Source organism: Bubalus bubalis, chromosome 12 (assembly GCF_019923935.1).
Source record: "Bubalus bubalis isolate 160015118507 breed Murrah chromosome 12, NDDB_SH_1, whole genome shotgun sequence".
In the NCBI taxonomy this organism is placed as follows: Eukaryota; Metazoa; Chordata; class Mammalia; order Artiodactyla; family Bovidae; genus Bubalus; species Bubalus bubalis.
This window is the reverse complement of record NC_059168.1, coordinates 105,325,362-105,336,740: the sequence shown is the minus strand read 5'-3', so window position 1 is coordinate 105,336,740 and position 11,379 is coordinate 105,325,362. Positions and strand designations below refer to the sequence as shown.

General features: G+C 70.6%; 2 protein-coding genes across 2 annotated transcripts; both read right to left on the bottom strand.

Moving 5' to 3' along the window:
* Positions 1-684: 684 nt before the first annotated feature.
* On the bottom strand, positions 685-8,353 carry MAMDC4 (MAM domain containing 4). The gene is made up of 29 exons (XM_044926725.1): positions 8,308-8,353; positions 7,718-7,891; positions 7,471-7,644; positions 7,266-7,391; positions 6,976-7,106; positions 6,816-6,900; positions 6,575-6,700; positions 6,286-6,423; positions 6,106-6,194; positions 5,849-6,022; positions 5,509-5,593; positions 5,245-5,424; positions 5,024-5,149; positions 4,779-4,910; positions 4,548-4,672; positions 4,354-4,465; positions 4,042-4,158; positions 3,788-3,922; positions 3,509-3,645; positions 3,232-3,439; positions 3,008-3,145; positions 2,767-2,885; positions 2,597-2,687; positions 2,310-2,456; positions 2,033-2,167; positions 1,821-1,948; positions 1,628-1,736; positions 940-1,112; positions 685-821 (listed from the first exon to the last, which is right to left on the bottom strand). Exons 1-29 carry the CDS (start codon positions 8,351-8,353, stop codon positions 780-782), a joined length of 3,702 nt encoding a protein of 1,233 aa, XP_044782660.1. The 3' UTR covers positions 685-779.
* Positions 8,354-9,655: 1,302 nt separating this feature from the next.
* On the bottom strand, positions 9,656-11,122 carry PHPT1 (phosphohistidine phosphatase 1). The gene is made up of 3 exons (XM_025277577.2): positions 10,885-11,122; positions 10,399-10,523; positions 9,656-9,917 (listed from the first exon to the last, which is right to left on the bottom strand). Exons 1-3 carry the CDS (start codon positions 11,042-11,044, stop codon positions 9,825-9,827), a joined length of 378 nt encoding a protein of 125 aa, XP_025133362.1. The 5' UTR covers positions 11,045-11,122; the 3' UTR covers positions 9,656-9,824.
* Positions 11,123-11,379: the final 257 nt, after the last annotated feature.

The following is an 11,379-nucleotide window of genomic DNA, read 5'->3' as shown; positions in this document are numbered from 1 at the left end:
ACGGGGGCCTTGGCCCTGGCAGGGCGGGCACGGGGGCCTTGGCCCTGGCAGGGCGGGCACGGGGACCGTGGCCCTGGGAGGGCGGGCACGGGGACCTTGACCCTGGCAGGGCGGGCACGGGGGCCTTGGCCCTGGCAGGGGGGGCACGGGGACCGTGGCCCTGGGAGGGCGGGCACGGGGACCGTGGCCCTGGCAGGGTGGGCACGGGGACCGTGGCCCTGGCAGGGCGGGCATGGGGGCCTTTCTTTGGGACTCTGGACAGATGGGAGCACCCCCCGCCAGTCCAGCCCCGGCCACCGTGGACCCTGACGAGTGTCTGCGACTGTTGCCTGAACCTGTGGGGGTTTCTGTCTTTCATCAGATACGGAATCACCCAGTGAGGTGGGGCCCTGGGGGGTCCCTCTGGCCTGGGCTGGGGAAGTGGCTTCTTGGGACCCCACAGCATCTGCCTCCAGGTGCCGCGAGCCCCTGGCCGTCTCCTGAGCCACTGAGGCCCACGGGAGGGGCCCCCAAGCATGTCCTCTCAGGTAGATTGGATTGGGTCTGGGGAACTACCCTTCCTGCTGACGGGCAGACCCCAGCCAGCGGGGCGGTGTCCTGGTGGGCTGGCACATATGTTGCTGGGGTTAGGACCACACTTGGGTCTGTGGGTGCAGCCCCCGTGAAGGTGATGGACGCAGGGTCTCAATGTATTGGGAGGGAGGCAGGTGTTGGTCCCTGGCCCCGGGTCCTGGTGGTGGGTGAGCTCATGTGAGGAGCTGAGGTCTTCTCTGGCTCGTCTACTGGTCGTTGGGGACTGATGCTGGCAGGGTGACGCGGTCCTAGGGGGAAGGGGAGGAGCTTAGTGGCCTCTGGGGCCCTGTGCACCGTCAGGCTGAGTGTGGGGCAGCACACAGCGACCCCCGGCTCCCGCCCGCCACCCCCACCCAGGGCTCCTACCGCACTGAAGAGAATGTTGTCGAAGCCGGGAGTCACGGCGTCCGCCTTGCCCCAGGAGGGGCAGCCCCCCTTCTGCAGCCAGCGCCGGCCTGCGACGCCGAGCAGCAGCAGCACGAGCAGGAGGAGGGCCCCGCCGACTGCAGCCGGCACCGCCGCAGCCGCCGCCCCGTCCCCTGCAGGCCGCAGGGCACGTGACCCAGGATCCCAGTCCCATTTCAGCCCCACCCAGGCTCGAGGAGGGTGCCCGGCATGGCTGCCCCATGGCCTGGCGTTTCCAGGTCCCCTCTGAAGTCACCGGTCATGGGCTGAGGCTGGGCCCTGGCAGGCACGGGGCTGCAGAGCCGGGGCTTACAGCCCCAGGCTGGACGCCCCCTTTATCGTGAAATCACAGCCCCCAGCGAGTGCTCCAGCAGGAGGGCGGCCGTGGTCTCTGGCCTGACTGGGAGCTGGAGCACAGTGGGCAGAGGCCGGGGGCACCCCGCTCCTGGGGGCACAGGAACCTGGGACGGCCCGGCCCCAGGCTGGGGCCCCGCAGCAAGGGCAACCGGCCTGTGGCTCTCCTGGTCCCTCAGGCGAGGGCGTGACCCCCCCACCCAGGTCCCTCAGGCGAGGGCGTGACCCCCCCCCACCCACGGGGCTGGCAGAGGCCCTGCCCTGGAGCAGAACCGGCCCGCTGGGCAGGGCTTACCCTGGCTGGGTGTGGGCAGCTGGCACCGCTGCCCAGCCAGATACTCAACATCATCCAGGGCGATGGGCCCCAGGGCCGGCTGGCCGCCCAGCGTGGCTTCAAACACAATCTGACGGGAGGGAAAAGAGGCTGCGTGGGCCGGGGAGAGGGCTGGAGCTGCCCAAGGGCTCCTGGGTCGGCGCACCCGCCTCACCTGGAACTCGGTGGCGCTGGCCACGTCCACCTGGCCCTCCAGCCACTGGTGCCTGTGGAGCCCACCCGCGCCCCACACGGCCAGCTGCCCCTGCACGCTGCTCAGGAGGACCCTCAGCTTGCCCTGGTCTGGGAGCAGGGTGTCAGGACAGTCAGGCAGAGTGGGGCGGCCCCAGCGCCCCCTGCCCCACCCTGGGGCTCTGGCCCACTCACAGAAGTGCTCGGGGAAGCCCATGTGGTACCAGAAGCGCAGGCAAGAGGCCGCGGTGGGGGGCAGAGGCTGGCTGATGAGCCCGGCCGCTCGGCCCCCCGGGCCCAGCACGCTGGTCTCGAAGAGGGCGAAGTGGCCTGGGGACGAGACAGCGGGTGCCCGGCGGACCCGATGGAGCCGGCGCCCTGACCTGCGGCCTCTGACCCCGCTGGGCGCTGGGCGGGCCAGGCTGGGGTGAGGCGTGTGTGGCTCTGGGGGCCCTTCCCGCCTCGGACCCACCTGCCTCTGTGCCCAGGGTGTGGTCCACGGGGGGCTGTGGGTAGCGGGAGGGCGAGGCTCCGCTGCTCCAGTCCCAGCTGTACCCGCCCAGGCCGGGCCGGGGTACGTGGTTCCAGCCACACAGACCAGCCTCGAAGTCACAGGAAGCTGCAGGGCCCGGCCGTGAGGGTGATGCCCCGTGCCCTCCACCCCTGGGGCACCACTTCCGCGGGGTGTGGCGGTCAGGCCGGGCGTTGTGGGGGTGGCAGGGAGCTGGGACCACCAGGAGCCAGGCCACGGGCGCCCACCTGGCAGGGGGCAGGGCCCATCCTGGAGGAGCAGGTCGTCCAGTGCCACGTAGGAGTGCTCCACGCCGGCGGCCACCACCTCGAACACCACCTGGGGGCACCGGGCGGAGGTCGTGCCTGCTGCGCCCTGGACAGCCCTTGGGGTGAGGAGGGCCCCCTATTCCGCTCACCCTCCAGGCCTCCCCGGCCTGCAGGTCCACGCTGCCCAGGCGCCAGGCGGCCCCTCCGCGGGAGCTGACACTGAGTACTTGCTGCCTGCCGGCCTCCTCCACGTGGACCCTCAGGGTGCCTGCCGCCGAGCAGCCTGCCCCGTCAGCGTGGCGGGGGTGCCCGCTCGGGCCCCTGTGGTGGGGGGGCTCCCAAGGGCCTCCTGAGGGGACCCCACGGCCCCGGCTCCCAGCAGCCCCTCACCTGGGTTGCGGAGGCTCAGGTGGTACCAGAAGGTCAGGCAGGTGGGCTGCACCAGGGGCCGCTGCTCCTCCGAGGTCAGCAAGGCCACGTGGCCACGGGGCAGAGCCTGCGGGCTCATGTCCACGACCATGTAGTGCCCTGGGGGGTGGCAGGGTCAGCCCACCAGCCGCCGCCCCACCCTCCCCGCCCCACCTGTCTGCCCACTGCCCCACCCCAGCAGGCACCCTGAGCTGTCTCCGTGGTGTGGTCAGCGTGGGGGCCCCACGAGGCGTTGGCCTGGCGTGTCCAGAGGCCCCGGCCCCCCACGGAGAAGCCACAGGCCGAGTCCTCGAAGGAGCAGCGCCTGGGGGCCCAGCAGGGCCCAGGCCGCAGGGTCACATCGTCCAGCGCCATGCTGCCGTGGTACCCATCCCGGAGGCCCTCAAACAGCAGCTGGGGGGCAGAGAGGGGTCAGCGGCTGGGGCCTCGCCTCACCCACCGCGCCCACGCCCTGGGCCTCACCTGGTACTTGGCGCCCGTGTCCGGCTGGTGGTGGAGGGTGGCCCAGGCTTCGTGCCAGCGGTTGCCGTGGGTGCCAGACCGTGACCACAAGTGCGTTTCTGCCTCCCCCTCTCGCCTCATTGCCAGGCGCAGGGTCCCTAGAGGCAGGGGGTTGGTTGGGAGGGGATAAGGCCCTAACCCCTGCCTCTCATCCCCTCCCAGGGCCCCTGAGGGAGCAAGAGGCAGGACTTGGGGCCCCTGTGAGGCTCCCCTGAGGCCCTGCCCAGCTGCTGGCCTCACCAATCTGGGGCCCGAAGAGGTGGAACCAGAAGGAGAGGCACTCCTGAGGGGCTGAGGGCGCCCTGGGCTGGGTGAGCAGGTGGGCAGCAGGGCCCCGGGCTAGGGGGTCCGTGGGGTCCAGGAGCACGAAGTGGCCTGCGGGGGCACGAGGGGCTGGGCTGTGGGGCCCCAGGCTGCAGGGGCTCAGCCCTGCGCTCCCCTCTGCCTCCAGGAGTCGGGGTCTAGCAGCTGACCCCGTGGGCACCCCACCTTACCTTGGCCCGTGGTGTGGTCGTACCTCGGGCCACGGCTCTGGACCCGGTGCCAGTGGGCATCTGTGAGGTGGCTGGTGTGCCAGCCGCAGGCCCCCCGCTCAAAGTTACAGGAGACCTCTGGGGGCGGGCAGAGGTGGGTCAGCACCCCCGACACCCCTCCTGAATGCCGAGAGGGTGGGGGAGACTGGCTCCTGGAGAGGGGGCTCCTGGGGCCCCTCGAGGAGGCCTGGGCGGGGGGCCGGGCACCCGGGGGAAGCTCCTGGGGCCCCTCGAGGAGGCCTAGGTGGGGGGCCGGGCACCCGGGGGAAGCACCTGAACCTTCCTCAGTGGCTACTGCGGGGCTGCAGCCCGTCAGGGTCACGTCGTCCACCCCTGCGCCCTGCTGCCCGGGGCCGTCCACGTCCACCAGCCCAACCAACTCCAGCTTCAGGGGGCACGAGGGAGGAGGCCGTCAGCCAGGGCCGGCCCCGCGGGGGCCCCTCTCCGCCCCAGGCCGCTCTCCTCACCCGGAACGGCCGGCGGCGAGCCCCGAGAAGGACCCTGTCCACCTTCCAGCCCCCAGCGGTGCTGCCCAGGGCCTGCCACACCAGCTCGCGGCGGGTGCCCTCCACCACGACCAGCTCCAGGAAGCCTGGCAAGGGATCACTGTGGGCGGCCCGTCCTGCCCCCGTCCTTCGTCTGGGGGCTCTGACTCCCCACCCCAGGATGGGGCAGAGGGTGCGAAGGGATGGTGGTACCTTGGGGGTGACTCTGAAGATAGTAAACCAGGCGGAGCTCGCAGCGGGGGCCCGAGGGGCCGAGGGTGGGTGTGAGTGCTCGGGCCTCCTCGGCCAGCTGCCCCCAGGCCCTCTGCACGGCCAGGAAGTGCCCTGGGGAGAGCAGGCCTCAGAGCTGGTTCCTCCCAGACCCCGACTCAGTGCCCTCCCTGGGGAGAGGGGGCAGCTGGAAGGCAGGCCCCAGGCCGTCCCGGGCAGAGCCTCACCAGAAGCCCCGTGGGCATCCGGGCTGGGCACCCCCCTGTCCGGGGCCGGGAGGCGCACCCACTGCAGCCGCCCCACACTGGCGTCCTCCCAGCCCCCGCCTGAGAGTGACTCGAAGTCTGTGGTGCCTGCAAGGGCAGGGGGCATGGATGGACCTGGGGCCTCGCCCGCCGCTCCCAGAGGGGAGGCTGGGGGAAGGGAGGGGAGGCCCCGGCCGGCTCACCGCAGTCCTGCTCGTCCTCGCCGCCCGGGCACTGCTGCTGGAAGTCACACAGCTGCTCCGGGGAGACACACAGGTCCCCACAGAAGAAGTGTCCGGGCTCGCAGAAGCTCCGCGGCCGCAGGCTGGATGGCTGGGGCCAGGGGCCTGGGGCCCGGCACCCTGGAGGTGGACCCGCCAGCTCTGTGGGCCGGCACGGGGGTCAGGTGGGTTGGTGGGGCCTGTGCTTCTCCCGGGGTGGGGCGTGAGGGCGCCCAGCAGGCTCACCTGGGATTGGCTTGCAGTGGTTGGACAGGATGAGGTCATCCAGGCCCACGACGCCTCCCGGGCCTGTCTGCCCAGCCAGGAGGATCTGGGGACGGACAGGGTCGGGGGCGCCCCAGCACCCCTCTGTGATCCCCAGGCCGGTCTGCCTCCGAGTCCTCTCCCCAGAATCCACACCTCATCCTTGGCTCTTGCTGGACACCCAGCCCTTCAGGGGGCATCTCTGCAGGGAGCCCCTCCCGTCCTCTGGCCTGCCCTCCTCCTGAGACGGTGGAGGGGCCCACATGGGACTCCCTGAGGGGCCCCGGACCTCCCCGCACAATGCTGCCCTCGCCAGCCTCACCCGAAAGGGGTGCTCGCTCTGGATGTCAACTCGGTCTCGGACCCAGGCGGCCCCCAGCTCCCCATGGCGCCTGCGCAGCAGGATGGGGGTCTGGGGGGCTGCAGGGCTCGTCGTCTGCAGGAACACCTGGAGGCAGCCGGCCTCAGACCCGTGCAGGTAGTGATAGAAAACGAGCTGGCAGGGGCCGAGCACAGTCAGCAGAGATGCCACAGGGCCTGGGCAGCCAGGGCCGCGCCCTGTGACTCCCACCCGCTCACCGAGCAGTTGTGGGGCGCCGAGGCCTGGAACTCGGGGCTGGAGAGGACCGCTGGGGCACTGGGCTCGGACACGGATGCGAGGAAGGAGCCTGGGGAGATGGCAGGCCTGGGTCGGGGTGGCGGGCGCGGGGGGGTGTCCCAGGGCGGGGCAGGGCGGGGCGGCAGTCCCCAGGGCCTCACCCTGTGCGCTGTTCCAGGTGTGGTCACCGCGTGGCCAGGCGGGGTACCTGGGGCCGCCGGCACTGTGATTCCGGGTCCAGCCCTCCGAGTGGTTCCACAGGCCGAGGCCCATCTCAAAATTGGTGGCTATGTAGTGTCCTGGGGGACAAGGGGGCTCCGGCTGTCGAGTGGGGCCTCCTGCCTGGCCCCCCCGCTGCCCAGGCCTGTGCTCACGGCCCCAGCTCTGGCGGACATCAGCTGTCTCAGCCCCCGAGGGACGGTGCCAAGGCCAGCCCCCTGCCCCACTCACTGCAGGGGGCCGCATCCTCATCCGAATGGTCCCCGCAGTTGTCCTCCCCGTCACACAGCTGGGGGGGCTCCACGCAGGCCTCGTTCCGGCAGCGGTGGTGCCCCCGGGGGCAGTGTGCCTGGGGGGCTGGGGGCGGGGTTAACCCATCACCCGCCCCAAGTCCCCGGGCGGGGCCACTGACCAGGGCCTCCTGCCGACCCCCTCCCGCTCCAGGAGTTGGCCCACGGCCGGGGGACCTTACTGGGCAGCCCGCAGCGCCAGAAGGCCACGTCGTCCAAGGCCACGGTGCCCCTGTGGGTGGCATTTCGCGTGGCAGAGAAGGTCACCTGGAGAGAGCAAAGTCCCTAAGTCAGGGCCCAGACCCTCCCCGCTGGCCCCACCGTCCAGCGTGCCCATCTCACCCTGAAGGCACCCCGGATGCGGCCAGTGGGCACCGCCAGCTCCTGCCAGTCTGGGCCCCAGGGCCCTGCGCTCCGCCACAGGGTCAGCGTCTCCGCACCGTGGGTCAGCTCCAGCCGCAGCTCGGCCACATCTGCAGTGAGGGGTCCGGGGGCAGCTCAGGCCCCAGGCCTCCCCCAGGCCTGTGGCTGTGCCCACCCCAGGACCCCTGCCCACCCTGGGGGCGCCTTCCCATCTCTGCACCCCTCGTCTTGGGCTACCTGGCTCGGGTCGTGGGGTACGGGGTGCGCACCTCCTGAGGCCGCGTGGTACCAGAGCCTCAGCTCGCAGGTGGGGGCGGCCTCGTGCAGGACAGGGGAGCGCAGGGCCGCGGTGGCCGTCTCCCTCCCGCGGTGTGTGCCGACTGCCACGTACCAGCCTGGCCAGCCGAGAGGTCAGGAGACGGGGCGGGAGGCACAGAGGGCTGGGGACAGTGTGGAGCCCCGCCCAGGCCTCACCAAGGTCAGTGCCCAGAGTGTGGTCCGCGCGCAGCCCTGGCCCTTCCGGCGAGGCCCCTGCGCGGTCTCGGAGCCAGCGGTAACCCGCGGTGCTGATGTCCCGCCAGCCACAGGAGTCCCGCTCGAAGTCACAGGTGAAGGGGGCGCCCGGGCTGGGTGAGGCCCCGTAGTAACCTGGGAGGGCAGGGGGTCAGGCGGGGCGGCCGCGAGGGTGGGCCCCGCTGCTGCCCCCCTGGCCCTGGCTCACCGCACTGCGCCTCGTCGGGGCAGCCCCTGCAGTCACACACAAAGTTGCACACGGCCTCGAGGGGGGTCCTGCAGTGGTTGGGGACCCAGGCCCAGCTGGGGGACCCTGCTGCCAGCAGAGACAGCCAGGTGGCCTGGGGTAGGGAGGCCCCGCTGTTCTCCAGGACAGAGACCCCTATGAGTCAGGCATCCTGGGATATATGGGGGCCGGGCCAAGAGGCTGTGCAGGGAGGGGGCCAGAAAACCACGGAGAACTGCCCCCGGGGGTCCCTGTCAGGGCCCAGGAGAGGCTGGCTGTCAGGATGGGGTGCCTGGGTGTTCAAGGGACCAACCATCCCCAACGTGGGTCCCTCCCCAGGGAGGACCAGAGCCCAGCACGACTTGGGAGGGGCTGCAGCCCAGGCCCCCCAGCCTGCACCCAGAACGGGCTGGACTCGGATCCCTACCCCAGTGAGGCTGTCCCCAGGACCCCAAGGGCTCGCCCGGCATCTGGACTGCAGGCCATCCTGGGCCCACCTCCCTCCTTCCCTGCAGACCCAGCAGCTGGGCCCCCTGTTGTTCCTGCTTCAGGAGCCAGGCCCAGCGACTCACCCAGGAGCATGACCACGGCAGGGAGGAGGTGGCCGCGCAGAGGCATGGTCAGGCCCAAGGCAGGGAGGCCTGGGGCGCTGTGTGCCCTGGCCAGCCTGGTGGGGACTCTGCCTGGCTGTCAGCCTGAGGCCCCGCAGGCCGACTCTGCTCTGACTGCAGGCCTGGCTCAGCTCTTTCTGTATCTGCAGCCCTTCGCTGGCCCCACCCCGTGCTGACAAGGACGAACACCTGGCTGTAAGTGCACCCAGGAAGAGAGGCCCCGGCACGGGGGGCTCCCACCTGCCTGGCCCCCTTTTGGCCAAAGGTCGGGCCTCAGCCGTGGTGCCCGCTCCTGCCCAGCCGTCTGGTGGAGGCCCCGCTGGAGACAGCGCCGAGTGGCACAAGCCTCAGTTGCTCCTCCTGGGGCCTCTGGTCCCACAGAGTTCAACTCAGCCGGGCAGGAACGCAGCTTGTGCAAACCACACACCTGGCTTGAGTTCCCTGCACAGGGAGGGGGCAAGCCTGGCAACCAGGGACTGCATCCCTCCCCGTAACTCAGCCTGCGGGCTCCTCTTCACTTGCTCGCTTAAAAACAATGACTGTTCTCTCGTCAAAAAGCGTCCGAGCCGTGTGGTGTGGGCTGGGTGCAGCCAGGCACAGGATCCAGAGGAGCCGAGGGGCTCTGGGCCTCGCAGCATTGACCCCAGTGGAGGATCTGGAGCCAGGCGCTGCCCAGTTTATCACCGTCCGGCCTTGGGAGCTTGTCTAACCTGAGCCTCAGTTTCCTCATCTTTAGAAGCGTGACGATGGCGCCTGTGTGGAGAGGCTCCTGTGAGGGCCCTGAGGTCCAGAGAAGGCGGGCGCAGCGTGATGGAGGCCTCTGCTCCCTGCAGCGCCAGGAGGAGGGTCCTGGGAGAGGGGCTCCACGCCTGACACCGGTTCACTTGAAGCAGGAGCCTGAGGCAGCGGCCCCGATTCTGGAGTCGAGGGGCCATAGACCACCCTACTCGTGACCTCAGTCAGCAGTGGCCAAGACGGGAGTTGCTGGTGCCCCCACCCCATACCGGGAGGGGCCCCCGCCTCCGCAGGCTGGAGGGACTTGGCCCTAGCTCCTTGCGTAAGGGCTTGCCAGGCCTCTTCCCAGATGACCGTGTGGACAGCAGGTGCACAGAGAAGCAATCAGGCCATAAACGGCGGCAGCGGCCAGGGCCCCCTTATCAGACCCCAGAGGGCTGAGTGCGCACTGCTGCTCCCTGGGCCCCGGGGCAGGTTCGGGTGAGGGGCAGCCTCCAGCTCTCAGCCACCCACCCACACTAGCTGCAAGTACAGCGAGGTGAGCTGAGAACAAAGACGCCAAGACACACAGAGCTCAGGGAGCAGCAGAGCTGACGATGCTTTTAATTCTCCCGAGACGGAGCCCCAGGCACTGAGGCCTGGCCAGGGTGGCAGAGTGCCAGGGGTGCAGTCCGGCCCCTTGGGAGGGGCTTCAGGGCAGAGCTCTGAGTGCGCTGCTGGACGGAGCGGGCCTCGAGTGGGCCTCAGTAGCCGTCGTCAGCCCACGTGACTTCGTAGTCCGGATACTTGGCTTTGATCTTCTCAGTGGAGACAGAGTGCTGGGCGCGACCGTAACCCTGACAGAAGGAAGTGGCTCTCACACACCCGGTCCTGGCTCTGGGGGCCCCCAGGCAGCAGGGACACCAGGAGCCAGCTGTGGAGAAGGCTGTCATGCCCCTAGCCACCCAAGCCACTCTCCTGGGGAAGTGTGGCCTCGAGTGAGCCAACCTGGAGGGAGGGCCCTCCAGCCAGAGGCCGAGCCGGCTTTGGGTGCCCTGTGACCCTGCAGGTAGAGCGGTGAGGGGAGAGGCAGGCATCCGAGCTCCAACGCAGGGCTGGCAGCCTCAAAGCGCTGGAGGACAGCGGCCGGCCAGGCCTTTGGGGCAGGAACAGCCCACAGCCCACGGGGGGCAAGCAGTGGCTCCCTCCCACCCCCTATGTTTCCTGGGTCATGCCGCGTGGAAACTGGGAGGCTGCGGGCCCTGGAGGCAGGGTTCTGTGGCTGAGAAGGGCCGGGTGTTCCCCAGCCAGGACTGGGGCCCTCAGCTGTGGGCTCACCATGGAGTAGCCGTACACGTGGATCTTCCTGTCCTGGCTCTGGTGGGAGATGCGCCCGCCGCCCAGGCACTCGCAGTCATAGCCCTTCTTCTGTATCTCGCCTGATACCTTATCGTAGATGTCGGCTGGAATGGGAGGGGAGCTCAGCACCAGCCAGGGCGGAGGGGGTCTGAGGCCCTCCCCCCGCACCCCCTACCCCGGCCCCCCAGCTCTAAGCAGCCCCCGCCCCCAGGAGAGGAGACTCTCTGGACGGGAGAAAAGGGAGGAGGGGGTGCGCTTGGGCAGGGGCCCTGGGACTAGGAGTGGGGGTCGGGCCACAGCAGCCCCTCGTCTCCAGGACAGTCTGGACGCCTCCCTGCCACCCAGCCAGCCGGCGAGGAGACCCGGTACAGGATCTACCCCGCCCCGCCCTCAGCCCCTCTCCAGCCGCGCTGGCCCCGCCCACAGAGCCCGAGGCCCCGCCCCGGCCCGCCGCCCCGCCCTCACCGTGGTACTCGGCCCACTTGTAGCCGCGCACGATCTCTTTGGTCTCCACGGCCGGGTCCCCGGAGGGAGGCGCCGCATAGACTCGAATCAGCACATACTTGAAGACGCCGTCGGAGTCGATGTCCACGTCGGGGATCTGGGCAAGGCCCGCCGCCGCCATGATCCCGGAGCGCGCTCGCCCTGCGGCCCACGGCCCTGCCCCACGCGACCCCTGGCTGCGCGAACAGCGCGGGGGAGGCGGGGCCTGGAAGCCGCTGGCCAATCCCGCGGGGGCATGCTGCCCGGGCCCAGCGCCTCAGCCAACCGTGCGGCCGACCGGCGGCACAGACGGGCCAATCGCGGCCCAGCTCCTTGCAGCGCGGTGACCGCGCCAGCTCCCCTTAAAGGGGAACAAGGAGCCGGGAGTGGGTGGGGATACCTTTCAGCCCACGGAGAAGCCCCTGCCCGGGGGTCGGGGGCGGCTGACGGGCCCCTCTGGTGGGGCTGGGCGGCCCA

Excerpts from the sequence above, each read along its gene's own strand:
- MAMDC4 (XM_044926725.1), bottom strand. The coding sequence starts at position 8,353 with ATGCCTCTGCGCGGCCACCTCCTCCCTGCCGTGGTCATGCTCCTGG. Across the intron at positions 7,892-8,307 it reads TGCCGTGGTCATGCTCCTGG|GGGTCTCTGTCCTGGAGAAC; the intron begins GTGAGTCGCTGG and ends CCTGACTCATAG. Across the intron at positions 3,146-3,231 it reads CACCACGGAGACAGCTCAGG|GGCACTACATGGTCGTGGAC; the intron begins GTGCCTGCTGGG and ends GCCACCCCCCAG.
- PHPT1 (XM_025277577.2), bottom strand. The coding sequence starts at position 11,044 with ATGGCGGCGGCGGGCCTTGCCCAGATCCCCGACGTGGACATCGACTCC. Across the intron at positions 10,524-10,884 it reads CAAGTGGGCCGAGTACCACG|CCGACATCTACGATAAGGTA; the intron begins GTGAGGGCGGGG and ends CTCCCATTCCAG. Across the intron at positions 9,918-10,398 it reads ACGTGTACGGCTACTCCATG|GGTTACGGTCGCGCCCAGCA; the intron begins GTGAGCCCACAG and ends TCCTTCTGTCAG.